Genomic DNA, 27,736 nt, shown 5'->3' with positions numbered 1-27,736 from the left:
TCAGAGGCCAGCAGCTGGGGAGAGGGAGCTTCCCGAGGTGATGGAAATGTCCTCTGTCTTGACTGTGGTGGTGGTTACAGACCTGTCTGTTTGTCAAAACTCACTGACCTGTCGACTTACAAAGGGTGAATTTTACTGTATGTAAACAATACCTCCAAAAACCTGACTCAAAATTAAAAAACTCATAAGCAATTTCCCCATGATTACATATCCCTTTGTTATTAATATTAATGCTCACTTAATTAATTAGTTAATAACATTAACTGATATTAATATAATTTTCAATACAAATTGATGGCTGTATAGCATTCTGGTGTAGAGATGCGCCATGGCATATTCCATCCCCCCAGGTTGGAACATTAGCTTTCTTTCAGAGTTTTTGGTGTGGTGGGCATCTTTAAGTATTTATTCTTATTTCCACCTCAGTGTTGGAGGCAAATTCCCGTAGAATGAATGCTTTTAAGACTTTCAGCCCCAGGTGTCACATTGCCTCCTAGAAGGGTGTCAGTTTAGACCCTCTGTACCGAGCGAGCTTTCGCTTCCTTGCCAGAATTTGGTACGTAAAAACAATATTTTGCCGATTTGATGGGAGGCAAAGGAGTCTTGATTTAAATTGCGTTTCTCTAGCTACGAGTGACACTGAGTATTATTAATTTGTTTGTCCTGCTCCTTTTTGGTCATAAGAGTTTCCTGAATATGTACCATATATGTCACATGTATGTCTGTTAAGTATCTCCCTGTTTATTGCTTGCTTCTTGTTGCCATTCTCTGTTGCTGCATAACAACCACCCCAAAACTTAGCGTTTAAGAAAACAGCCAGCTTTTACTTTAGCCGTCTTCATTTGCTTCTGAATCTGCATTTGGGGCAGGGCGTGGCAGGGGCCATTTGCTCCCATGGCATCGGCACAATCCATTTCCAAGTGGCTTTCCCATATGGCTGGCCAGTTGGTCCTGGTTATTGGCTGGGTGCTCAGCCGAGGCTGTTGGCTGGGGGCTTGGCTGGGGTTGTTGGCTGGGGGCCTGGGTTTCTCTTCACATGGCACCCTCCAAGGGCCTGCTTGGGCTTCCTCATGGCATGGTGTCTGGTTCTAAGAAAGAGTCTTCTAAGAGACACAGGAAGTAGAACCCCAGTTTCCTAAAGTCTAGATCCGTGAGCTGGCACCATTGCTTCCATCACATTCTACTGGTCACATAGTTGCAGAGCCCACCTTGATTCAAGGGAAGGGGGGACATAGACACCCCAACTATGGCCACTTGTGTTAAAGAATTTGTGGCCATTTTTAAACCACCACACTTAAAAAATGTGTTTTGTTTTTATTCATAAAATTATGCAAGTTTTATGTGGCTATATATTTACAACATTTTTCAAAAGTAGAGGGAGAGAGAGAGAGATGAGCCGACATTCTCTGTCATGTTTCTCCCAGTTCTCAGACCCTTCCCAGACGTGACCCCTTCCCCGTTTGGCTGGCATTGTTCTGGCCATTTTCGTGTGTGCGTTCACATGACGTGGTTTCAGAGCACACAGGGATCTTCTGTTATTTACCATAAAGGGCCAGTGCTCTATAGATGTCTCTGTGGCTTGCCATCTCAGCTGTCTTTCCGTGTCCGACCATGGAGATGAGCACTTCCTGTCTGCCTCTGCAGAGTATGTCAGAGACGCAGCTTTGTGTCTTTAACCAGCTCCCCACTGATGAGCAGTTACCTTGTGTCCAGTTCTTCCCTATTACAGATGACAGCGCCTTGGACGTCCTTGCACATAGACGAGGCTTTCTGCAGGGCTCAGCCCTAAAGGGGTGATGCCAGGTCAGCGCGTGTGCAAATTCTAATTGGGATGCTGCAAAATTGCCTCTCAGAAAGGTTTCCTCTCCCACTGGCACTTACTGCGAGCCCGCTGAATCTGCCTTTCCTTCGTTTGCTCGTTGGTTGGTTTGTTCAGTCCTTGGTTCCTTCGGTCCCTGTCCTGAGCTTCTGCTCTGGCCGAGCTCTCTCCTCCTGCTCTGATTAAGGTCACCCTTGTCCCTTCTCTCAAGGAGCTCCCAGTCTGTCTGGGAAGTGGTGCATCCCTAGGAGCACTTCTTGCCAGTCCAGCGTGGGGGGAGGACATGGCATAGGCAGGAGGCAGCAGGGTGCTGGGGTGACGCAGAGGAAGTCGAGGCCTGTCACGATTTATGGCGAGGCCTCTTGATCTCCTCAAGCTTCATCAAGCGAAGGACTCCCTTTGGGCGCCGCTTTGACTTGTCGTAAGAACTCTCCAGGGAAGGACGGAGCCGGAGACTCTGATGTCATTAGTGCCACTCATTTCAGCTGCCACTCACAGCTTCCCAGGAGAGGCAGATCCCGTTGTTATCCTGCCTTCCCAGCAGGACGGGGCCCATGGCGGTGGAGCTGCTGTTGGTTTGGGGGTCTGCTTGCCTGGTTCCATCGAGCATGTGAATCTGCTTAGTTTGGAGTCTTGAGGACTCCATCAGTACGTGCAGGAAGCTCACGCTCCTCCGGGGGACCTGCCCGCTGGAGGTGCTCAGGTCAGTGCAGCCAGGGCCTCGCTTGGACTCTGAAATGACGGGGGGTTAGTCCAGAAGGGGTGCGGACCTTCACTGTGTCCTTGACACACAGTAGGCGCTCAGGAGAACATTGCTGGATGAACAAAGCCCCAGAGCAGCTCAGGCCAGCCGGAGCGACTGGCGCCGCCTGTCCGTTTCAAGAAGCCGTTTTGGAGTGTGCCCTGAAGCTGGCCGAGTTCTGTAGTTGTGTCATGGCTGCACTCCCCACTTAGCACAAGCCCCTGAGCTCCCTGGTGTGCTGGGCCTGGGTGAGGCCCTGGATGCAGAGGGCCGCCTGCCAGTGTGACCCCAGCTGGCCTGATGGCCGCCAGCCCACCCTCTGGGCCTCCTGGAAGCAGGTGGGGCCATGCGGAAGCTGCCCGTGCGAACACGGCCAACCCCGCAGAGTGGAATCTGGCGCCTGGTGCCATCCCCGCCCCTTTCCTCCAGAACAAGGAGATAAATTACCTCCGAGGAAACTGAGATTAATCGTCTGGTTTCCCATCATGCTTGCGGGCTCTGCTCCTGGCACGGCTCCTGCAGGCAGGCAGTACCTGTGTCTGCACAGCCCGGCCCAGCTCCTCTGCTGCACGCCATCCTGGCAGTTGGCTGCAGGATTAATGTCCAATCATGTTCTATTCTGTTCAGAAGCCTTTGAGGAATGATGGTGGAGAGGACCATATATACCCGTTTGCTTCTGTAAAGACAGATGGAGAGCAGCATTGACCAATGAGAGGAAGAAGGCGCTGAGTGGATGCAGGGAGAAGCTGGACACAATGCTTATTTCTTCGGGGCGGGTTAGAAGGTTTCTTCGTCCTTCAGCTGTGCTGTTTCCTCCCAGTTCTCAGTGTAGAGTCCTGGTCTGGTCTTTAGCACCTGTAGTCATAGGGACAGTGGCAGCCTCTGTGTGGCCTGACTCAACCCAGACCGGGACGTCCTCAAGCTGCACTGTTGGGTGGGTGGATTACCTGAGCCTGGAATGTTCCTTATATGGCCCCAGACAACCCAGTGGGGCTTCTGTAAGCTCCCGATGCCCTGTCTTTCTCTCCACTTCTCTGCAGGACTCCTTCCTGTGTGCTCTGCCCATGTCAACCTGTCCCTCATGTGAGTCACCGTGGGTGGCGTGACTTGCTTTCAAGTAACAGTGTGTGCGTTTTGAGGGTCATCTGCTCATTTGGAGGGGCTGCTAGGCTGGACTGTAGGCGTCCTCAGGCTGGGTGGTGGCACATACATGTGTGTGAGCCCTCCAAGGGCACCTGGCCTGCGTTTGGCCGCAGTCTGGGTGTAGGGGTGAGGGGCAGGCGCCAGGTGTCCAGACCTTCAGGTCAACCTCAGCGAGAGGTGGAAGATGGGTGGTCACAGCCCCGGGGGAGCAAGTCTCAGACCTGTCGCACCTTGACCCTGTAGACGAGAGAGTTGTCTCCCACTGCAGACCCTCCCTAGTGACGTTGTGTTCTTAGTAGGGTGGCGCCCTCCCAGCCCCCGCAGCTGAAACGTCACTGTAAAATCTCCCACCAGTGACACCGTCTGCCAAAGCTTCTCAGAGCTCTTGACTTTCTGGCCAGGAAAGGCAAGCCATCGGGCTGGGCAAGGATGAGGCGTGGGATGATGGACGCTGCTTCCCAACCCCCAGATCTGGGAGTCGGGATGGGGCCACTGGCACCTTTCCCCAGGCCCCTGCTGGTGGTGAGGGCTGGGCAGCAAGTCCTCTCTGTGGTCCATCCTCAACTCCCTCACTCCCCAGCGGGGTGTGGAGCACCAAGAGCATCTGAGCCGCTGAGTGCACGCCACCGGTTACCCCCAGGCAGGCCCCCCTCAGAGGTGCTGAGCCAGGGGGCAGTTGGCCTCTGCTCGAGGAGGCGGTTGCCATGGAATAGGACACGCATGGAGCATAGGATTTCACTCTCTGGTCCAAAAGGAAGAGCGAGGCCACCCAGGCCAGGGAGGTGGTCAGGTGAATGGTTGGTGTCTAAATCTTTGAGAAATTAAAGTTCATCAAATGAGTCTTCAAGATGATGGCATTCCTTCCTTCCTTCACTCACTTGTCCATCCGTCCATCCACGAAGTCCTTCTTCATTCATCCTTCCTTTTTGTCCTCCTTCCATTAATCATCTATCCTTCCGTCCTTTCCTCCATCCATCCATCTTTCTGATCGTGCATTCATCCTTCTGTCCATCCATCCATCCATCCATCCACCCATCCACCCATCCGACTCTCCGTTCTTCCATTTCCTTCATCCATGTGCCCTTGTGTCCATCCTTCCACGAGGGTTTACTGAGTACCCTGTGTGGCGCTTTGTGAAGAGACGGTGAAAACCAGAGGACCGTATCTCTGGGTGCTTTCTCAGTCAGTGTTCACAACAGTATTCTGATGTTGTAGAAAGTGTGACAGGAGAGGCATCTTCTGACCTGTCATTCTTCCGTTAGCCCGGGGCTGTCAGATTCTCTCTAGTCCTTATAGCTCACATGCTGGGGATCTTTTCTCCTCCCAAGGCCTTCCCCAGGTCCTTAACGTCAAGAACAGTTCTGCTCTTCCCTGGAATGAATCTCGCTTTGCCTTTGTCACTGCTCCCGCTCTCTCTGCTAGTCCCTCCCTGTAAGCAGAGTGAGCTCTGCGGCCGTTTGTCTGGTGGCGTGTGGGAAGCATTCTGCCGTCACTCTGCCTCATAGTCTAAGGGACAGAAGGAAGACCTTGGGGCGAAACCGCTGTTGAATGTCACTAGGACCTTGGAGACTGACTTAACCTCCCTCAGCCCATTCCTTATCTACAAAGGAAGGTGCCTACTCTGTGAGCTGCCAGGGCGTGTAAGCACACAGTGGGTACTCAGGGGCCTCAGCTGCCCCCCCCCCCAGGTCACGTAGGCACACAGTGGGTACTCAGGGCCTCAGCGGCACCCCCCCCCCCAGGGTGTGTGGGCACACAGTGGGTGCTCAGGACCTCAGCTGCCCCCCCCAGGTCGTGTAGGCACACAGTGGGTGCTCAGGGGCCTCAGCTGCCCCCCCAGAGTATGTAGGCACACAGTGGGTGCTCAGGGCCTCAGCTGCCCCCCAGAGTGTGTAGGCACACAGTGGGTGCTCAGCTGCCCCCCCAGGGCATGTAGACACACAGTGGGTGCTTGGGCCTCAGCTGCACCCCATGTAGGCTTGTTGCACTAGCTTGCAGCCCCAGTGTCATCTGTTGGGAGATCCCTTGGGGCAGGGCTATCAGTGGTGCCAGCTCGGTTAAGCTGCTTGCGTTCCTGGCCGCGCCTGTCTCTCTCCACGTGCTGCTCTCCTGTGGCCTTTCCAGAGCCTGCTTGCACCCTGGCTGTCGTCACCCCCTAACTGATGTTCACTCCTGTGAACGGTGACAGAGATCCCCGTTTCCTGCCGTGTTGCTGTGACGACAGCTGGAGTGATCCAATGGGACTCGCACCCTCCAGGGCAAAGACAAGGGCAGTGTGAACAAAACAAAGTTGGCAGGAGAGGGCTGGCAGGGGCCGGGGAAGGAGCTGGCGCTAAGTGCCCTGTTAACTGGGCAGCCACTGAAATGCCTGCGTTTCCCGAGGCAGAGCCTGCCGCCCTGGGACTTCTGGGCCCAGAGAATGGAGTGGGGACAGAGTGGTCAGCGTTTCTCGCCTGCTGGCGGAGGGTGTGTCTTCTCTGCGGGCATTCCTGCTTGTGAAACAGAGCTCTGGGCTTTCTGCAGGCCAGGGGCAGCCGAGGCTGGGCTGGGAGGCCAGCTCTGTGCTTTGCACTGTCTGAAATACCTTTCAGGCTTTCTACCCAATTCCTAGCTCGTTCTTCCCCTCACCTTGACTACAAGGCACCCTTAAAACGCCACCCCGATGTCACGATGAGGAGCAGGATTAAACCATTCTTCTTTCCGTCTCTGGGCCTCCTTGTTTTCTCATGGAGGGTACAATTGCTGGGACCACAGTGTGCACCCCGGCGTCCCCACCCTCCTCTCCCAACCCTGTGGGGGTGGCTGTGGGGGCCCTGGGGAGGTGCCCGGTGCTGTCTGCTGGTCAGATCTCAGGCTGGGCACAGGTGAGCTGATGCGGCCACATGCCAGGCTGCGCCCTGCACCTGTGTCGGCCACCATCCTGGTACGGGCTGCTCCTGCACTGGGTCCCTTTCACAGAGTGACAGGGAGGCTCCAGATGGGACCCACTGCGCCCAGGGCCATGGGTCTCCTAACGGAGGGCGGGGGGTCTTCCCAGTGCCCCAGGGCATGTGGCTGTGGCCCAGTCAGGCGGGCCTGCCCCGGGGGCGTTGGCTGTGCGGTCAAGGAGACAGATGCTACATAAATGATTTGCACACACAACCGCGTACTAACAAATGTGGTAAGAACCCGAGGCTGTCTCCTTCAGTGAAAACATCCACCAGGAAGCCATGGTGGTGGGTTCTCAGCTCTTCTCTAGAAACTGAAAAATGGGCCAAAAGCACCTGACAAAGCCCAGAGTTGCTGAGCGTCCCCAGGCCTTAAGCTGGGCTCGGCGGTGGCAGTTCCTCATTCCCATGAAATGGCAGAGGGGGACAGGTGGGCAGGGTTGACGGAGAGAGGCAGGTGGAATTTGCGTGTGTGTGGCGGGGGGGCGAGGCCAGGCAGGCCACTCTCCTCCATGTCTGTGTGTGGCCCTCAGCGCACGGTGGGCAGAGCCAGGCTCGAGTCCAGCCCTGTCCAGCTCCAAAACCAGTGGTCTCTGCTACACCATGCCTGAGTGGGGCCCAGGGTGCTAAGGCCTCGTGGTGTGTCCCTGGGGCCTTGAGCGCGGCAGTTGCGCTATGCACTGCACAGTTCCAGGGGCACTCTTCCCATGGACCATGTAACGCCCTGGCATTGGTGAGGGGATGGCCGGGGAGGGCGGGGTCCCCTGGGCAGGACTGGGGCAGGGGGAGGGTGAGGGTGGGGCCTTGCTGTCGGCAGAGGAGTTGCAAGTTCTGGGGGATGGATGCCACTGAAGAGGGTTGGGGGTGTTTTTAGGGGCACAGGGGACCCCGTTTTCCCAATGTGGCAGTGAGCCTGGCCACAGGCCCCCAGCGCTCAGCGAGTTCAGGTCTGTGCCCCCATGACAGCCCCGGGGTAAGCCCGAGGCGGGAGGGGGAAGACCTTCTGCGGCTCCTGGCTCCTGGGATGGCTCCCCGCCCACCTGCCACCCACTGCCTGGCCTGCCCGAGGCCCTCAGCACATTTTCCTCCCTGGCCTCTCTGCTTTGTTCCCATAGTTTGGTCATTGAAGAAGAATTTCAATTGCAGCCTCTGAGAAGGCCTGTTTGTTTTCCAACCTGCTGGGCTGACCTCGCGGATGGCGCCCGCGCCCTGCAGGGCTGGCTGGTGCAGAGGGGCCTCAGCCACCGGGGAGGGAGCCCCCCTTGCTGGCCCTGCCCTCCATCCTGCCTGAGCCATGGATCTTCTTGTTTCCAGGAAGTGTCACACAGGAACTAGGAAGGATGGCAGTAAGAGCAGGTGCCTTCCACGGGTGGCCCATGCTGGGTGCTCTAGGGCAATGGGAAACGCAGAGTTCGGGACAGTTTCCATGAGTGTCTGTAGGGTCCAGGACCCTGTGGGCCCTGGGCCTCTGCCCTCCTGAGGTCCACAGCCCAGGGAAGCCTGTGTTTTTGTACTTAGAGAACCACAAACGCGATGGGAACAGCGAGATCGGATACCCTGCTGCAGTAGGCATCCTGTCATTAGCTCCGTCTTTCGTCTACCTGTGCCAAGGTGGAGGGACGTTCAGGATTGGGGTGGATCAGAAGCTGAGGATGGCTCCGCTGCAGTCCCAGCTCTGCACTAGCTCACTGTGTGACCTTGAGATGGTCACTCCCCTTCTCTGTCCATTTCCTCTTTCAGAATAAAGGTCATTAGCCTTGATGTTACTTATGACCCCTTCTGGCTCTAAAATTAGTCCTGAGAATTTTGAGGACTTCAACCTTGGTGGCTATTTAGAGGGCTCTTAACATTTTCTCTTGAAGATAATGATGTTGACTTTGCGGGGGCTAAGAGCTCCTCTGGCCCCCCGCCCCCGCCGTTGGCTCGTTCCCTCGGGTTCTTCTGGCTCCCTCTGCAGCCACGGACACTGGGCAGGGCTGGCCCTGGGCTGGGCCCTGGAGGGCTGGGGGCTGTAAGTGTCGGGCTGTGACCTTTGGAGGACGGGCCGTGGAGCGCTAGTGCTGGGGAGGCGTGGGGATCCCGACATGGTGACCACGTGCCCGCAGGAGGGCTCAGCATCTTTCCTGCGGACTCAGCTTACCCAGCAGTGCTGCCTGGCCCCGGGCTCCTGAGCGTGTGTTAAGAGAGCCACGGCCTCCCTTTAGTGGTGAAGGCAGCGTGTGGACAGGGGCTGTGCAGTTGACCGTGGGGAGAGTCAGCCACTATGGAGGGACAGGGTGACAGTCACCCTCTAGAGAGATAAAGGGGATGTTAGTGCTTCACCTCGTCCCTCCGTGTGGCTGGGGTCTGGCAGAATCCTCCTATTTGGGAAAGGACCCGGGGCCTGGAGATCTGGCAGGTAGATGAAACGGCACCATGAGAAGCACCTCTTGATGGTAGAGCAGCCTTGGGCACTGCTCCGGCTTAGGGGGCCACCTGGACTTGGGGGGATGGAGAGAGAGCTCGCCTCCCACTGGGACTCCAGTCCTGAGGGACCTGGTGGAATCCAAGACATGTGATGGATTTGAGACCGAGAGAGCAGATTCTGATGAACCTCCTGACCCGTGCCATGGGGACGGAGGGAACAATGACCCAGCACGCCATCTGGCACGGACATGGGGCCTGGACTTCAAAGGCACTCTCTACTGATAGCAAGTGGTGAGGAACATGCGTCGCTTATTTAGAGAAAAGCAAAAGAGGAGTGGAATTCCAGCAAAAGCCCAGGCACAAGCCCTGGCCGCCCTCGTACAGGAGGCGTGACTGCCTCAGGGCCTTCCTGTGCGGATGGAGTGGCAGCTTGCAGTGCTCCGAGTGAGGCCACTGTGACACGGTGCCCGTAAGGCAGGGTGCCAAGGTGAGGTGGTGCTTTTATTCACAGAAATAGCAGCAGGACTCAGTACTCAGATGTCATTTTCCTCCTTGCCCCTGCTTGTCGTATGTAAGTGCTGTAGGTTCACTCACTCAGTCATTCAACAAACGTGGCTGGGTGCCCTGTATATTCAGGCTCCTGCACCAGTGCGGCTCTGGGCACAGCTGATGACTAAGCCCCACCCACACGAGTGGCTCCGCCCGCCTCCTGCTGCTGTTTTGTATCCCTTCTCCGTCAATTCCTGCTGGGACCTGGGGCTGAGTAACTAAACCTGGAAAGTGCACCCCTACCACGAGGCCTTGGCGCTCAGCTGGGTTTGTTCAGCTGAGACATCTGTCCTGAAGCACCCCGTCCCTGGACCCCTGCACCAGGCCCTGAGGGCTGGGGAGGGCGGGGGGAGGAGGCGCTGGCATCAGCACTTGGGGAGGGCCCCCTCCCTGTGCATTCCCCTGTCCTGGGGCTGGCAGGACGGTGGCTCGGCAGTAGCTGGTGGGAGTATGCTGATTGGGTCCTGACCAGCATCCTTTCTAATGCACGTGGGGACCACAGGCCCTCCTCTGTTCCCCTCCTGGAAGCAGGCCGTGCAGAGAAGTGTTCTCCATGAGGAGTTCCAGGTGCAAAGCAAGGGTGTGGGCCCGGGATGGGCCCTCAAGTCAGGCAGACGGGCGCTTGGCCACTGTCACCTCTTCCTTGTTCTGAGCACCACCGAGGAGGGGTGTCCAGAGCTGCTTGCGTTCCACGAGGAACCAATTTAAATTCCTGCTAAGTGCAGCCGGCTCTTTCCATCCATGGCTCTCGTGGGTGCTGGGTGCCTGAGCCCACCCCAAGAGCTCTGCTGGCCCCGGGGAGGGAAGCACAGGGAAGCTGCCCGGCTGGTCACAGGCAGGCTGGCTGCTGAGGTTGGTCCTTCTCACGGGGCTGTGTGCCACATCCTTGAGGCTCACCGGCGTGGTCTCAGCCCCACCATCTCTGGGTCCCCACGCTGGGGTGCATGAAGCAGCTGCTGGTCTGGCCATGAGTGCCCGGCGTGCTGTGCACGGCAGCCAGTCTGAGGGGTACCCTGGTGCCTCGTGTCCAGCAGCGTGAAATGAGGGCTCCAGGTGATGTGGGCTGCCTTATTCCAGGTCTGGAGTGGGGGGTCACGAGGCTCCCCACTCACGGTGGTGCCACCCATAGTGAGCTGCCACCCAGACTTCAAGAAGCCACTGCTGTGAATGCTGCCGGGTCCCCATGACGCTGGTCTCGGACCCTGCAGGGTGGACCAGACCCTCCCTCTCATATCCCAGCTCCGGGAGACTCTGAGTGGCAGAACCTAATTTGTATCCCGAGCCCTTTCCGAAAGGGGATCTGGGAAAGTTGTTCTCCATTCCCCAGGCTCTGCGGGACAGGAAGGCACCAGAAAACCCAGAAAGGAGGGTGGGCCGGAGCCTGCATGAGCCGAGGTGGGGTGCCCACTGCGCCGGGGCCTCTGCTCCCACGCCATGGGTGATGCCCATCACAGCTAGGGTGACGTGAAGCAGCCAGGCTTTGGAGTGCCCTTGTCCCCATCACCGGTCGTTCTCAGGCACAAAGACTGGCCCCTGGTTGGGTGCGGAGGCCTCACAGTCAATTCCTTTGCTGTTTTCGCTGAGCCGCTGGGATGCACTGTGAGCCCCGAGGGAGCCCATGGGATATTCCCAGCTCGGCCCTCAAGGAGGAGAGAGCGAGAAGGGCAAGCTGTTTGTGGAGCTCCGAGGGGCCTGGAACTGGGCTGGGGGCGTTCTTCACTGTGGTAGCTTCTCTCACTGGCCTCAGGGAGGAAGTGACCCCAAGATCTTCTCCCTGGTGGGCTGACGCTGGGCTCAAACCCACCCACCTGTCCCCAAAGCTGGTGCTGTCTCCCAGTGACATTCTCATCCTGATGGCGAAACTGAGTCCCGGTTTCTCAGGGAAGTGTTTTTGGAGGGAGGGCTCCATGTGGACGAGAAGGAGAGTCCACAGGAGTCCTTCCTGGCTGATCCTCCCAGGCCCTTGCCACACCTTTTATAAAACTTGAAAATAGATTTTTTTTAGCTCTGGCACAGGGAGCTCCTGGCTGGTGGGGCAGGTGGCGTTGGGCCTGGAAAGGTCTGGTGGCCTTTTCAACTTGTTGCAACAGCGATCTATAAACATGTCTCCGAAGATTCCTGGGAAACAGCTCTCTGGGTCAGCAATCGAGAAAACAGCTCTGCAGGCCCGCGCAGCCGGGAGGGGCACCACGGGTCCTTGGCGTGTGAGTCCCAGAAACCGCAGCCGGGATCTTTGATCCGTCCCCTGGCCACTGCCGATCTTGGAGCCGAATCTCAGAGATGAGCCAGCGCTCGGCGCTGTGTCACTGTGGCAGGTGAGCTGGCGGCTGGCACGGCCATGTCTTCCCACAGCCGAGTCCAGGCCTGGGGCTGTGCCGGGCACCTGCGCCTGGCTCTGCTTCTGAGGTCAAGTACACAAGCGTCCAGCGAGGGCTGTGGGGGCTGGGTGGGAGGGGTCGCCGGTGCCGAGGGCTTCAGGGGTGCCACAGCTCTCGGGGGCCGGGCTGTGGGTAGGAGCTGAGAGCCGCTCAGGAACATCAGAGACCATGGGAGGCAGCGACTCTGTACGTGGGCAGAGGCCAGCCTGGACAGAGAGTGCCCTGGGTCCCCACGCTGCCCCTCCAATTGCCGGTCCTGATCATGTCCCTGCAGAGGTGAGAGATCCTCGTCCCTCATGTTTCCGGTCCCTCGATTAAAGTGACAGAGGACTGCAGTGGAGCCGAGCTGTAGAAATGGCCCCGCTGGAGGCAGGGGTCTCAGAGATCTGGAAGCTGCATAGTAGGGCGCCTTGCAGGAAACTCTTGGGGGGGGCGCGCACTTCATGATGGAGAAGAGCAGCGTCCCTTCTCTCCAGCCCCTTTCTCCTCGGAGCCTGGCCTAGGCTGCTGTCTTGCCCTCACTCCCATCTCACTGCGGCAGGGTGGCCACAGGGCACCGTCGGCACCTCCCCCTGGCGCCGTCCATGTGGCCTGCCCTGGACGCCCTGGCCCGGCATCTGCTCCCCTCTGGGCCTGCCCTGGACGGCACCTTGTCTGGGTGGTTCTCTTGTTAGGAGCTTGCTGGATAGGCAGTGAGGCCACACGGCCCCCTGGGCCCCCGCCCTCTCCTGTCTGATGGTTCCGTTGGGCTCCAGGTGCAGGAGCTGGCTGCAGGAGTCCTCGGAAACCAGCCAAGGGGAAGCCAGCCTCCAAACCTCCCGCCCTTGTGAAAAAAGTGGGACTTTGCCTCTGAGTCCCAGGCATTTAATAACCCCTCTGGGGAGCGAGGCCGACGAGCCGGGAACCTGAATAGTCAAGGAGGGCCGGAGACGCAAGGGCCAGCTTGCGTCCATCCTGGGTGCACCCAGCCGTGGCCGCTGGCTTTGTAGTAGCAGGTGTCAGAATCTGACCCAAATTGCCATGAGCATAAGGACACTTACTGGCTCATGTAGGTGAGCCGCCTTTAGGCACAGCTTGATGCAGGAGCCCGGTGTGGCCCGAGTCTGTCTCTCAGATTCCCAGACAGGTGCTCCCCACAGCCCTGGGGGACGGCTGCCCGTGGCTCCAGCTTCGTAGCCCATGCTGTGGACTGTGGAGCCAGCAGAGCAGAGACGATTCCTCTTTCCCAAAGGAAAAAGCCCCAGGATGGAGCTTCGTGGCCTGGCCCGGTCACATGCCCACCCCTGAACCAACCACCTGGGACAGGGCGGTGTTGTGCTCTGGCCACATAGGGCCCATGTGCCGCAGCAAAGTGTCCGTAGCTAGCCCCACCCACACCCGTGCGTGCAGGCGGATGCTGGCCGCTGGGTTCGGGGGGCCCCCGGGCAGCCCCCAGCTCCGTGCTTTGGCTCTTGTCACTTTGACTCCAGGTTTGAGTTTATTGTCTCTGCCTGGCCTCCCAGGGGCCTCCTGTTTGTAGTAACACGAGCTGAACTTTCCACACGAAACTGGCCTTGTTTAGGACAGGCAGGCGGATCCCAAGCCTGCGGTCATCACAGCCTGGGGGTCTGGGGTCCTCATGATGTGAGGGAGGGAGTCATGGGCACATGGCGCCATCCTTTGCGTTTGGGGGGCGGCCGAGGCCTCCAGTGAATACCCCGGCTTCAGTCGGAACGCCAGCTTCTCCCCTGCCCTCAGGCGCAGCTGCCCTTCTCTGCGGAGCCCCTGGATGGGGGGTCAGGAACTTTCCAGAAGGCATGCAGGGACCTCCTCCTCCTTGTCCTTGGCTCTACACTGTCTTGCCCTGAAGGCATGGGTCTTCTGGGGGCAAATGGAAACTGGGTGTTTGCTGTGAACGGTTACAGGAAAATCACATTTTGATCGGATAGCGGTGGGGGACAGAGTGTGCCAGCAGCGTCCCGCCCTTCTCCTTCGTAGCGGTGCCTGAACTCGGGAAGCTGCGTAACAGACTTCACCAGCTGTCCCTCGATCCTGCTTCCTGAGCCCGCCCTCTGTGAGGCTGCGTCCGTCAGCCACGGGGTCTCCCACTGCCTTGCAGCTTCGGTCCGGGGCAGGTGTTCCTGGAACACTGATGAGAAGGCGTGTCCAGGAGCCCGGGGGTTGTCCAGCTCTTGCTGGTTGAGGACTTGGGAGTGAAGGAGCAGCGTGAGTGCAGACTCAGGACGGGAGGCTGTCAGGCGGGGCAAGCGAGGGTTTGCCCCTGGCGTGTGGCTACTTGCAGGATCTGGGACCGGAGTGTGGTTCTGCTGAACTACATGTGTGCGTTTCTCCAAAGTGGTCCACCCCTCCTCCGCCGGGCACCTGGTTTCCTGAGCGGGTCCTCAGCATCTTCCCAGTGTCAGAAATTGGCCATGGTGCGGGTGGGGGGAAGAGGCGAGGGGTTGGTTTCCAATTCTTGTGAACCCTCCGGCGTGCTCCCAAGAAGGCGGGCCTGGGCTGAGCGCTACTGCTCTCCTCTCTGGGGCTAACCGCGCACCTCCTCTTTGTCGTTTCAGCTCAGCCAGCAGATCTCCTGAAGGTTCTAGATTTTCACAACTTGCCTGATGGAATAACAAAGACGACAGGTTTCTGTGCAACGAGACGATCTTCCAAAGGCCCGGATGTTGCCTACAGGGTCACAAAAGATGCTCAGCTCAGTGCACCCACCAAGCAGCTGTACCCTGGTAAGAGATGTCCGTGTGTGTGTTCTGGATGGTGCGTACGGCTCCACCCTCCTGCCTCCAGCCGGGGAGCAGAGCCGGAAGCCTGCGTGGTGGGGAAGCAGCCTCGGTGTTCCAGGAAGCCCGGCTAATGAGCCCGGTTTGATCTCATTATAGTGCAAACACAACCCCAGCAGCCATCACCATCCACCACCAAAGTCGGGTGCGTGAGGCTCATCTGTTCCCATCGATTCTGCAGGCAGGTGTATCTCCAGCTGTAGACAGGCTGCCAGGACTCCAAATGCAACAGGGAGATGGATGGTTCCCTGGTGACAAGGTTAAGAGAAATCTCAGGGTCACGGGAAAGGAAGGGCTTCCGGAGAGAAGCTTAATTGAGGGCAGTGACATTAAGAGACGCATGAATCAAACATCATAGCTCCCAGCTAGAGAGCGCAGGCACACGATCAGAATCAATTGCCAGGCGCCACATCTCTGCTTTTAATCACGTACCCAGAGTGGGAAGCGACGTTAGCTGCTAAGATGCAGCATCCACATTGTCCCTGTCACCTGGCCCTGGGGTAGGACATGACACCCCCTCCTCCCACCCTCTGGGCTTATCTGGATGGGCATAAATACGCCCACGATTGATAACCTCCCCTCTGTCTTAAATGAGCTCCTCGTTGTGATTCAGATCAGAAAGGGACCAGGGGCCCGTGGGCAGGTGAACTCACCTCAGGATTGTTTTGTGATTATTAGAAGAAGACCGTGCACCATCCTTTTGGTGACCCGGATGTGACCCTGACATTGAACCCAGAGTTGGGCAATCTTTTGACAAGTTCTGGCGTCTCTGTTCTCCCACGGGCCCCCTGTGTCCCCGAAGGACACACTCTCAGGGGCTGCATTTCTGCTTCCTCTGACCTTCCACCCATAGCTCTGTGCTTCACCCCAGCTGTTTCCCAGCCTTCCTTGAAACCCATCGGGACTTGTAAAAGTTCGTCTCTGAGAGAGGTGGGGTCACATCATGTCAGGAACATCATTTTGGGCTGATGAGATCGCTCAGAGGCACCGAGTACCTGCAAGGTCTCTTAAGGAGCCCACTTTTGGGGGCCGAGTCCCCCTGGGTGGCAGATGCCCAGCCTCAAGAGCGTCTGACTCGCCCTCACAGACGGAGCTCGCTGCGGGGCTCCCTGCTTCACTCCCACGTGGGGTTTACTCCCCAGGCATCCAGAGGAGCCTTCCTCAGCCTTTGCGATGGATGTATCTTTTAGAATCACCACTGGATGCTCACTTGCATCTTGTCCAGAAGTCGCCTGCTTCTCCCCATGTCCCCGGTTTAGAATTCCTGTCGTAGAGATTCTGGGGGGCGGGGTCCAGGGAAAGACTTGAGGGAGCTGACTGCTCAAGAGCTTGGTGACCCTGTGCGCTAGAATAAATGCCCACCGTACCACGTGTGCATAGTGTCGTCACATTCAAAGGCCGTGCTTGGAAATCAGGAGTCCTACCTTGGAGGGAATCGGTAGTCAGTTGCTGACATTTAGTTTAGTCTGATCTCTGTCACCCAATTCAGGGTCATTGGCACAGCAGACTCGCTGGAATTCGGGTCCTTGTATCCTCTTTCCCCTCTCATTACCCTGTGGCAAGAAAGCGTAGGCTGTCAGAATGCAGGCTCGTTATTGGAGGTCTGGGATGGGTTCCTGAGCAGTAAGGTAGGGAATTGTTTATAAGCCCACGTTCTTCCCAAGCTCTCAAGTTAGTACCTTGATTGGACAAAGAGTTTAAATGGCTCTTACAGGGCCTTCTGGTCGTAATTAGCTCATGTCGTAGCGTGGGTCCATATATAACCATCACCTCATTAAAGCTGAATAAAACGAGCTTGCTGTGGGGTGAGTTAAATGGGCGTCTCTGTGGAGTCCTTTCTGCAGGTCCCAAGGCGTTGAGTCAGTGCCAGCTGTCAGGGGACATTCTTAGAGCTCCTCAGCGGAGCGTGACGCTGTGTGCCTTGGATCTGATGACACAACACGGCTTCTCTGTTCCTCCGTCTCTTGGAAACCTCTGAATGAGCACGCTGCCTGTCATCATTTTTGTTTTGAGGCCCGTCTCCCAGGGAGTGGCCGTGTCCGCCTGCGTTTTAGGTGCCCGTGTCTGCTGGGCAGCTGCCGAGGGAGGGCTGGTGTGGTCAGGTGGCCACGGCAAGGCTGGGGGCACGGTGGCCTGAGTTGAGCACAGATATCTGTAAACGTCTCTTGGTTCGAAGGGAAGCCCATGTGCAGGTGACTTATTCCCATAAGGAGAAGGTCCCCGATTCCTGCCCAGTGGGCTGCTTGGGGTCCCTGAAGATGCAGGCGCCCCCTTCGCAGGTTGAGCGGGCCTGGGTCATGAGTGCTCAGTGGCCAAGGTTGAGCAGGTATTTGGGAACCTTTGAGGGGACGTGTCCGCCTGTCCCCAGCCCAGGCCAGACATGAGTGAACCTCTGGCGTCCACGCACGTTGGCCTCCCCGCTCGCTGATCCTGCAGCTTTGCGGGAGTGGCCTGTGGTCTCCCTTCTCTTGACTGGACAATCGAGGCGCCATGGCTTGAGGCTCTCCCGAGGAATCCTGCCCTTCCATGAGGCGAAGATGAGCAGTTTGTGTTCTCTGCACTTTCTAGCAAGACGGCGACTGGCACTCCGCCCTGATTCTAAGAGGGTTTTCTAGTCATCTGGGTTCTGAGTCAGTGGGACCAGGGAGCTCGGCTCCAAGCCACTGACTTTCTCAGCGGCTGGCACTGGGTGGCCCTGACACCGTGTAAACTAGGCTGTAAGGACTAGAGCAGAACCCAGCACTGATGCTCTGGGGGAGCGGGCACTGTTGACAGAGTAGAGAGGGCTGCACTGCTTGCCTTGGGGGGTCCCCAGGCCTTGTCACCCTCTGCCTGCATGGGGGACATCATGTCAAGGTAAGACTGGCCTGAGACCCTGGAAGAAGCCTTCAGGGATCCTCCTTGACAACAGGAGGCAAGTGTGTCCCCTGAGGAGGCCCTGGCTTCCTGGGAACCCCCGTCTGCCCCAGGGCTCCCATGCTGGGGCGCTGCTACCTCCATCGAACCAGCGCCACCTGCTGCAATCACTCAGGTCCAGGGGTCCCCTCTGGGGGAAACCAGAACAAGGCAGGCTCCCCTGATGGTCACCCGGTCCCCTCTGTTCTCATGCCGACGATTGGGGTCCTCTCTCCATGTCCTCCTGCCCTGGGGGTCTTGGGGCCCCTGAGACCCCCCTCATGATCAGGGTCTGAGGTGGGGGTTGGATGTGACGATGTCCCCCCCAACCCCATCACCTTTACCCCAGGCCTTCCCTCCATGGCAGGGTGTGGGCTCCAGAATCAGCCTCCGTCCAGCAGAACATCCTGTCCCATAACTGTTGGCTTAGTCGGATTCAGTTTAACAGCAGACACATTGATTAAACTCCTACTGTATACCTAACTGCTCTGGTGCCTTTGGGCCCGAGGCTTAGTGAAAAGGAGACGATGCAAGGAAGTAATTGGGCCTCTTGCCAAGCCCACCCCTCAATCATGACTTTGTTCGGAGAAATAAAATATGAAGTGTGGGACGACAGACTCATTTCTCCCCGACTGCCCAGACATTGTGGATTATAAAGTGTGCCGGCATCCTGGCTCGTGTCACGACTAGAATGGACCATCTCTAAAGTGACAATAAATCCATTGTTATTTTGCCAGGAGAGAGATTAATGTTAAACGTAATTTATTCTTTCAGGTTATCTGAGCAGAGAAAATTTGTTACCAGAGAGATTTAAAAATTGGGAAATAGCATCTTACTGAGCCGGGAGAGACGGTTTGTGGTCCCGGGCCACGTCTCACGCTGGAGAGAGTGGGCCCTCTCACTTCCCGGGCTCTTCATTCTTCAAGACAGGACAAGAACTGTCAGTGGCATGGAGTCCTCATGAGATGGGGACATGAGGCAGGTGGCCCTTTGAAATGAGTGCGAGGGAGTCACTGACTCCTCATAATTGCCCAGTCCACCCTGGATGTGGACAGCGAGCTCTGAGATGCTTCAGGACCAACACCACTCCGGCCCTGCCCATTCATTTCCTCAGGGACCAACTGGGCCACCAGGTCCTGCCACTGGCCTGGCGTCTGGGGTCCCTCCTGGGGCTCCCACTCCGTGGCTGTACAGCTCAGGCCATGATCTCTCATCCCCCCTCATATCCCCCCTCACATTTGGAGGGACACAGTGAAGCCGATGGCTGTGTGACAGTTGTGGCCTCAACAAACCTCTTCCCAAATGGCTTCCTGTCCGTAGAAGGACAGCCTGACTCGGTTCCTCAGTGAAACTGGCCTTTCTTCAGACAGATGATCGCACTGACCACCGTCACCTGCCTCCTGGAGCTGTCCCCCTGCACTTGGGAATGGGGGCATTGAGCTGGTCCCCTTGGGGGGTGGGCGGGGCCCTGGCGCTGAGCCCAGAAGCAGACCCCAGCACCCAGCTCCTTAACACGGGGTCCTGAACCCCAGCTGGGAGCCTTGGGCCTTTCCCTACGGGCACCTTAGCCAGATGGGCTTTTCCACCCGCCTCTGTCACAGCATGATCTCTCTGTCAGCCTTTAGAGGCTGGGGGTGGCTTCACCGTCTGAAGCAGCGGTGGCCTCTCCTGCCCTCCCCAGCAAGATCCCGCCCCTCTGGGTCCTACAGAGGGCGGTTTTCTCCTCCACCCCCTGGGAAGCCTCAGGATGCTGTTGTCCTGGTGCCCTGGAGGCAGCTTCTCCCCAGCATGCCACCTGCGGCGCTCTGCTCCAGGGACCAGACGCCCAGGCCAGCTGCCAGGCCGCACGGCGATTCCGTCAGCAGAGGGCGCCCATGGATAGTGTCCTTGCTGGAAGCTGCTCACATCTCTGTTCTGTCACCTGACAGCAAGGCTGGTGGCCTGCTGGGCCATCTGGTTGACCTTGTTGCAATTCTGAAGAAGGGATGGGTCTGACGATGGGTTCTGTTCTTATCCAGGCCCCTAAGCCAGATTCGCAGCCTCTGTAGCGCTCCTGGGCGTGGGGCAGCTGCAGCCTCAGGTCCGGCCCCTTCCTCCAGGCAGAGGTTCCACTTTGACCCCTCTCTCGGTGCAGCTCCTTCTGGCTCCTTCCGAGAAGCACATTGACATTGGCTGAGCGTTTCTGGCTGGCTCGACTGTGCTCGATTGGCCCCCAGGCTCTCTGCAGAATTGTGGGTTGCAAGCGGTGAGAGATGATCACTGACTTCATCTCCAGGACTGATGGGGAGGGGGTGCCGAGAGTGCCTGTCACGTCCCGGATGCAGGGCGCGCCTGTGGAGTCCGGACGTGTAGAGCAGACCTGGGTGCGCTCGGCAGGGCTAACCTGGGTGTGCTTTTTAATGACCTCAGATTGTTTCCGGTCTGTGGTTAAGGAGCGTTCCCTCCTGCCAACACACCAGGGTTTTGTTTTCCTTTTAAAATTTGGATTGGAGTCTTTTGATTTCTCTCTACTTTTTCTCTGTTTTGCATATCAACCAAGAAATGGCAAAAAAAGGTCCAGTTCTAGTCATGCCCCCTGCCTGCTGCCTTCCTGCCCGCTTCTCTCTCCTCCCCGCATCCAGAGGGTGCTGAATGAGACACGAGCTGCTAGACACAACCTGAGGCCCTACAGAGGGTACAAAGATGCCTCGGAAATAGCCCCTGCCCGGAGGAAGCTCACAATCTAGGAGGTTCTAATTAGGATTTATACACAGGTGTATTGAGGTGTGGGAACTGAGAAGATGGCATTGAAGGCTCACAGTTGGAAGGACCAATGAGGTTTGCATTTGAACTGAGCCTCCAAGTGGATAGGCTTGGCCATGTGATGCTAGGAAAGGGCTGCAGGAACTGTTTGATCAAGGTGCAGATGTGCAGCCATGGCTGTGCACATGCAGCAAAGGTTGTCAGATATCTGAGCTGGTTCGGTTGCAGAGACCTGCAGCTGGACACAGTTGGAGATTTCCTAACTGCTTTCTTATGTCTATCCTCTGTTCCAGCATCTGCATTTCCTGAGGATTTCTCCATTCTAACCACTGTGAAAGCCAAGAAAGGCAGCCAGGCCTTCCTGGTCTCCATTTACAACGAGCAGGGCATCCAGCAGATCGGCCTGGAGATGGGCCGCTCTCCTGTCTTCCTCTACGAAGACCACACAGGGAAACCAGGGCCGGAGGACTATCCTCTCTTCAGGGGCATCAACCTGTCAGATGGCAAGTAAGTGAGCACCACTCAGCAGCCCGATCCTTCTCCTGCTGGAGGGGCGGGGCAGGCCACCTGAAGCCCGCTGGCCGGATGGGGATGTTGTAGCAGGGGGTGGGCGCCAGCCCAGAGAGAGGCCTCGGGGGCCTGAGGGCTGGGTCCCTGTCTCGGGTCATCCTTCGTGGCTTTGGGAAGCCCTTTCTTCCCCGTGGACGTCCAGTTCCCATTTGTAAGATGCACTGACGTACATACGATGGTAGCCTCTTGGTGTCAGAAGGGACACAGGAGATCATGCGGTTGCAGTCAGCTTGTTCCAGAAAAGACTTAAGGATGCTTAAGGATACAGACACATGAGATGTGGGGGTGAATGATCAAAACGAAATAAAACAAAGGCACGTCTTTCCAGCGTTCTCTACTGGGTGCGTACCTAAAGCCTGGCGGTTCGAGCGTGGCCTCTCTTGTGGCTGACAGGTCTGAGCCACGTGCAGTGGTCTTTGAAGACCTTCACGACGTGATTCCTGTGTTTTCTCACTCAGAGTTTCAGATAGCTCCATCGGTCCCACCATTTCCCATCAAAATCGGTCTTCTCCAGCAGCCTTCAGCCTGCTGCTGGGGGTTTGGGGGATACCCACCAGGTGGTGCTCCTGTCCCTGCCTGCACTTGGCCCACTGGCCAGCCCACGCCGGGTTTCAGAGCCTGTGCTCAGGGCTTCCCACTGAGTTTACAGGTTCGGACAGCTGACCTCGCCTGAGAGACGAGCAATCTGAGGTTCCCAGAGGTGCAGTGGCTCTCACAGTGGCACGCGTGTGGCTGGGGTCTGTGCCCAGACCATCTGATTGCAGAGGCTCAGCTCCACCGTGGCCGTGCAGGGAAGAGACGGTCTTTCTGCGTGTCTGTACCTTGCAGCAGATGCCTGTATTGCGTCCTGTGATGCACGACCCTCTTCACCCGCCCGGGCTGTCTGTTTCTTTGCAGGTGGCACAGAATTGCTCTCAGTGTCCACAAGAAAAATGTCACCTTGATCCTGGACTGCAAAAAGAAGACCACCAAATTCCTGGACCGCAGTGACCACCCCATGATAGACGTCAACGGCATCATCGTGTTCGGCACCCGGATTCTGGATGAGGAAGTGTTTGAGGTAAGCAGGAGGGCCAGGCCATCCCACAGGCCACCTGGAACAGACGCCAGTGAGCGGTCACTCCTTGGTTAGAGCCACTGAGGCTGCTGTCGGCAGGCCTGTCTCTCCATCAGGGCCAGGCTGCTATTCCGACGTGGCCACGATTTCTGTCGGTCACTGCTGCTGTCCCAAGGGGTGTCTGTGGCCTGTGGGAATGGAGAGGCCATGCGAGGACAGTGGTGGCTAACTCTTCCATGGGGCCCAATACACGTGTCTCCCGGGGACCACCTTGGGCAGGACACGGGGCTTTGGTGAGCCGTGACCCAGGGCTTGTGGAAACAGGCAGATTCCTGCCATCCGATGGCGGAGGGCCATCCTGCGAAGAGGGGACAGCTGCCTTCTGGGTGGCCTTGGAGGCAGAGCTTGGCCAGGGAGTGGAAGCTTCAGGAAGGCACGCACCGCCACAATTCAGAGACGTTCTAAGTCAGTAGTGCCCAGTGGTGTCCAGCTTGGAGCCTGGCTTTCCTGGGAATGCCGGAGATGGGGGACTGAGCAGACTGGGCCCTGGGAACCCCACTGCAGCCCGCGGGGCCCTGCGTTCCTCTCTTTTGTCGACTGGGGTTCAGTGTAAGTTAGCCTTGGAGAAGCAGGTCACCAGGGAGGCCCCGGCGGGGTGTCGGAGTCACCTGGAAACTTTACAAGTTCAGCTTCCTGTGGCAGGGGCCTGGGGGTTCGGGGGTACCCACCAGGCACTTCAGGTCGCGGTTCCTCCCTCTGGCTCAGGCTAGGTGGCGGCCAAGGCCCCTCGGTGGGCTCCCTTTCCTTTGACATAATCAGGCTTTGCAGAGGAAGATTTGGGCCCGCCAAGGGCGCCGTGGCTAAAGCGTGTTTGGAAACCCCCCGGCTGGATGGTCTCTGAGGGCTGTCCTGGCTCTCTTAATTTCACCCTTGGGGTCCCCGGAGACGGAGGACAGGATGAGGCAGCATTTCCTTCGGAAATTCCCGAGAGCTGGCGAGAGTTCCCCGGAACCCCCAGCTCCCCTCTGGGCGGTGTTGGACCGGCCAGCCCCTTTCACCAGTGCTCAAGCCTGGGGTGGGCTCCCTGGGGCCTGTCTCTCCTCTGTGACTTGAGTCCCGCCAGGCCGGACGCGGTTTTGGCTGGACCCCAGCGGTCACTGAGCGCATGGGGGGTGAGAGTGTGTGCCCGTCACTTCATTCTGTCTTCATGGCAGCCGCGATGGCTGCCGGTGGGCAGGGAGGACGGGCGAACAGGCAAGTCTCTTCTTTCTGTGAAGTCGGAATGGGGCCGTGTGGCCTGACTACGGAAGAGAGGTTCAGGAGGGTGGCGGCCTCGAGTCAGACTCTTCGCTCTGTCATGGCCTGGATTCGGGGCCTCCGGCAGGTGGCTCTGTCCCTTCTAAGCTTCTGCTTCTGCTTCTCCACCTGTAAAAGGGAAGCAGAAAGGCAGCTACCTCGTGGAGCTGGGAAGAAAATTCCATGAGGTCGAGTGCTACGAGCAGCAGCATGTGACCTCTCTCACGGTGATGTTTGACAAATGGGAGTTACTTGTCCTCGATGTCAGTGCAGTGTCGCAGCAGGTGGACAGGTGGGGCAGCAACCGGGTGGTCCGATGTGGATAAGCAAGGAGAGATCAGAAGGTGGGAGCAGGCCGGGCCTGTTAGGAGAAGGCTGGGGGCCAGTGTGGAGGGGGGGTCTGTGGGTCCTGCCAAACCGGGCAGCCCTTGTGTGGCCGGAGCAGGTTTCCAGGACACCTGCAGCCTGCAGGACAGCGGGAGGCCTGGGCGCCTGCATCCTGCTGCCTCTGCACCATTTGCAAGTTATGGAGACGCACCCTCTGACCACACTTGCCCAAAGACCTGGGATGAACTGTGGACCTCTGGGCTGTCCTCTGCCCGGCAGGAGGTGGCTTAGGGGCTCTCCTGGGGAGCTGGTGTCAGAGGCTGGCTTGGGGGTCGTGCAGACTGGGATGGAGTTTTTGCCGTTGAGGGCATCCAGGTGAAGCAGGCGACGTTGGTGAGTTGTAGGACTCTCGTTTGTAAAACGTGGGTACCAGTGATGGCGCCTCGAGAGATGCTGGGGGCTGACCAGGGCCCACCTGTGGAGCACTCGGCTTGGATTCCTGCTCAGCGACCCACAGCCAGAGTGGCAGCAGCTGCCCGTTTTCCTGTGGGTTGAAGTTCTGAGCTGCGAAGGTGCGTGTGCTGAGGCTGGGCAGCGGCATTGGGGGTTGGAATTAATTTATTGCGCAGTAGCTTTTCTGCGTGGTACCAAGTCTTTGTAATTTCTGGTGCCTTTTCTGTGCTTACGGTGTGCCTTTTATTGTAAAGGTCCAGGAAAAAGCTTTATCTGTCTTAAAAAAAAAATCAGGATCTTAAAACAAATCCTGCCTCCCTGATTTTCTGACCGAGCCAGAAAAGCTGTTTTCCCATGAGCACAGATACATGAAGAATGCATTGCTGTTGGGCAGCACCGGGAGGGTCGGACTGGTTTTGAATCCCAGCTCACTGTTTACTGGCCGTGAGATCCTGGGCGAGCTGCCCAGCCTGTCAGAGACTCAGTTTTCCCCACTGTGAAATGGGGACAGCCATAGTGCCCAGCCCGTATTTGTGTGTGAGAGGCAGAGGTGAGAGTTCATGCATGTGCGTGGACCCCAGCCGGCGTTTCACGACGTTGCCTACCTTTATTATTAAAGGATGAAACTTATTTAAAAAAAGAAATGGGTCTCCGATGAATAGCCCTGTTTTCCTTCTCCGCTCCTCCCAACAGCGGTGCAGGCCTTGCCGTGTGGCTGAGGGTGGGCAGGCGTTGAGCGAAACAGCCGCTCAGGAATTTGTTCAGAATTGTGGGGACCCATTCTTTCTGGTCATGGCGTTTGATTTCAGCGGGAGTGGCTTCCAGGAAGGAGAGATTTTTGTTGATCACAATTTCGTCACGTTCTGAAGCAGGTTTTCCTAGCCCTGGACGTCCCTAGCTGTTAGATGTACTCCTGTTGGAAAATGCGGCCTGTCGTTCGTAATGAAGACCAGCAGAAGGCGGTGATGTTTTCGGCGGCCCCCGAGCCTGTTTTCCTTTGCTTTTTTCCTTCTCAGTGCGGTGATAAAGTTGGGTGGGTGGGCCTCCCATTCCCAGCTGCCCTTTGTCTCGTGGGGAGCGAGACAGAATTTTTATTTCTTTTGAGATAAAAGTGATTTAGCACTTTGCTTTCCAGCAGGTTTCAAATAATGACACTTGCCATTTTAACCACTTGGCTGCTAGAGAAGTCTCTTGAAAAGGAGGGGGCCGCACCGTTGAAAAATATTTCTCTTGCAGCCACATTCCTCCTCTGGAAGGATGGCTTCCCCTCATTAAAAGCCAATTTGTCCCATGGCTCTGAGAAGCGCTGGCTGAGCCGGAAGGATTCTGGGCACTTTGGGTGGATGGCCAAGTCACTGCTGGCACACACATGCTGAGTTTTGTGCTCAGTGCTCCTTCAGAATAGGGACTTAGCGAATTCTAGAGAGTCTGTTGGGAGCGCCGGGGTTTTTCCTGGGGTGTGCGTGGCCCCACAGAGGCCTCCTTCGTCCCCTGTGAGGAGCCACAGAGGAAGCGAACTGGGGATGGAGACCGTCAGGGCCGAGATAAGTGCTTCTCCTGCAGCGCGGCGCCTAGTTTTAGCCAGACGGCATGGTGCCCGGGGCCCCCCTGGGTGCAGACCCTGGGCCTGGGTGTGTGGTGGAGGCGGGCGTCAGCAGCCTGCGGCTCCCTCGGCCTCCCCAGCCCTGGGGTGAGCCTGGTTCTGACGGGGCCACCCTGGAGGGGTCTGGGGCGTGGGACGGGGTGCTCGGCCTGGGGAGGGCCTCTGTTTAGGGCTCTGTGGTGGAAGGACTGTCCTTCTGGGGGGAGCCGTGTCCAGGAGGGGGGCTGTGGAGCAGAGGAGAGCCGCCCCAGGGGAAGATCTGGGCCTGGAGCCAAATCTCCTTTTAAGCCGTTGAATGTTTAAAGGGGCTACAAGACCAAACAGACTAAACTGGAGCTTTCTCTGCGAAATCCCGGGTGCCGGTGGGAGAATGATGTATTGCGTCCAAGTGACGGTCGTCCGGTCTGCCTGCCCGCCTCTGAGTTGTTCAGAAAGACCCCGTGGCTTACCTAATCGCTGATCCCCTTTTTCCAGGGCCCTGGCTTTTCCACTGACACTTCTTCCTGGAAGTCAGCTTTCCTGGGGTGGGAATGGGGCCTCTCCTGAGAAGGGGCTTTCTTAGCTGTCCACGGAGGCGGCCTGGGCTTCCTCTGGGGGGCGCAGAGCTGCCCTCCCGGGATGTGGATGGAGAATGGCGCCGTCAAGGTCTCTAAGGCCAGAGAACCGTGAGCTTGGCACCAGAGGCCCAGGTCCACGTCCTCATTCCCACTGCCCAGGCCGTGACCGCTGAGCCCCCAGACCCCTCCAGGAGCCATCCTGTCACCTGCTACTTGCTGAGGGCCTCCCTGGGGCGGCCCATGCTGGAGATCACACAGGGCTCAGGAAACCAGAGTCTAGTGGGCTCCAGAGGGAAAGGCTCATCACTGGGCAACGAGGGGCTGTCGGGGCATGAAGAAATGCCGCGGAGACGGCAAAGTGCGAAGGGTTTTGGACGTGGTTAGTGAGCTGCAGGACTGGGGACGAAGGACACTTCCTGGGTGCCCAGACATCTGGGGACTATTTGCCGGAGAAGATGTTCTCTGTGTGGTGGGGAAGGAGCGTGCTCTGCAGCATCTGGGTCGTCCACCTCATTGGGACTATTGTTACTCCATCTCTGACAGCCTCTTCAAGGTTTTGTCAACTTGACCCAAACTTCTCTGTGGAGAGGAACCACAGACACCTTCCAGAATGTGCTTTTCCCTTCTTTGGAAGGGACTGAGGGGCTCATTGGTGGAGCTGGCGGCCAGGGGCTGGCGGGGCCAATTCTGAGTTCCCCTTCGGCATTGAGTTCAGAGGCAAGGCAGATGCTACAGTGGGACAAGGCTGCCGGCGGTGGGCGGCCCTGGGGCTCGCTCAAGCTGTCTCTGTGTCCTCTGTGCTCACCCGTTGATGGTGTCCACAGGCCGGGTGTCCCTCTCGGGTCCATGGATGCTGTTCCAGCAGGTGCTGCTAGTTAGACCCATGCTGGGGACAGGAGGAGCCCAGCTCTGGAGCCTGCTGGATGGGAACAGCAGCTCTGTGTGGAACACCAGCCCGCACGATCCATCCCACGGCTGCAGCAATGAGCAGAGCAGCCCTGGAAGGATCACGTCCTGCCTCCCGGCTCTGTCCCATGAGCCACGTCCGCCCCAGCCGCTGCTCTCTCCTCGGAGTCCATTTGTGCTTTCCCTAGAGGGCCTCCCTGCCGTGCCAGGCCATGCGGGGTGGCCCAGCGCCCAACAGGCAGACCCCTAGGGATGCAGAGGGACATGAGAGAGTCAGGGTCAGAGGCGTCTCGGCCGCCAGGCCCTCAGCTCCGCCTGCTTTGCAGGGACCTTCTCCAATTCCTGGGATGGACAGGGATGTTGCAGTTCTATGAGTTTCGTGTGGCTGGTGGAACAAATGTCCGGGATTTGGTGGCTTAAAAAGACAGAAATTTACTCTCTCCCAGTTTGGAGGCCAGAAATGTGAAATCAAAGGGTCAGCAAGGGGGCCGGCCCCGTGGCCAAGTGGTTAAGTTTGTGCACTCTGCTTCGGCGGCCTGGGGTTCACGAGTTCGGATCCTGGGTGCAGACCTACACACGGCTCATCAGG

The 27,736-nt window shown here is 57.7% G+C and overlaps 1 protein-coding gene across 3 annotated transcripts in view; it reads left to right on the top strand.

Moving 5' to 3' along the window:
- Nucleotides 1–27,736, top strand: part of COL5A1 (collagen type V alpha 1 chain) — a 168,470-nt gene that overhangs the window by 25,124 nt on the left and 115,610 nt on the right. For all 3 annotated transcript variants that reach the window (XM_014863321.3, XM_070518413.1, XM_070518414.1), the window contains exons 2-4: nucleotides 14,520–14,687; nucleotides 20,672–20,885; nucleotides 21,846–22,008. In XM_014863321.3, coding sequence (XP_014718807.3) covers nucleotides 14,520–14,687; nucleotides 20,672–20,885; nucleotides 21,846–22,008 — 545 coding nt within the window. The remainder of the gene's footprint in view (nucleotides 1–14,519; nucleotides 14,688–20,671; nucleotides 20,886–21,845; nucleotides 22,009–27,736) is intronic.

Source organism: Equus asinus, chromosome 10 (assembly GCF_041296235.1).
Source record: "Equus asinus isolate D_3611 breed Donkey chromosome 10, EquAss-T2T_v2, whole genome shotgun sequence".
Taxonomy (NCBI): Eukaryota; Metazoa; Chordata; class Mammalia; order Perissodactyla; family Equidae; genus Equus; species Equus asinus.
The sequence above is the reverse complement of the archived record's forward strand: the minus strand, read 5'-3'. Positions and strand labels throughout refer to the sequence as shown.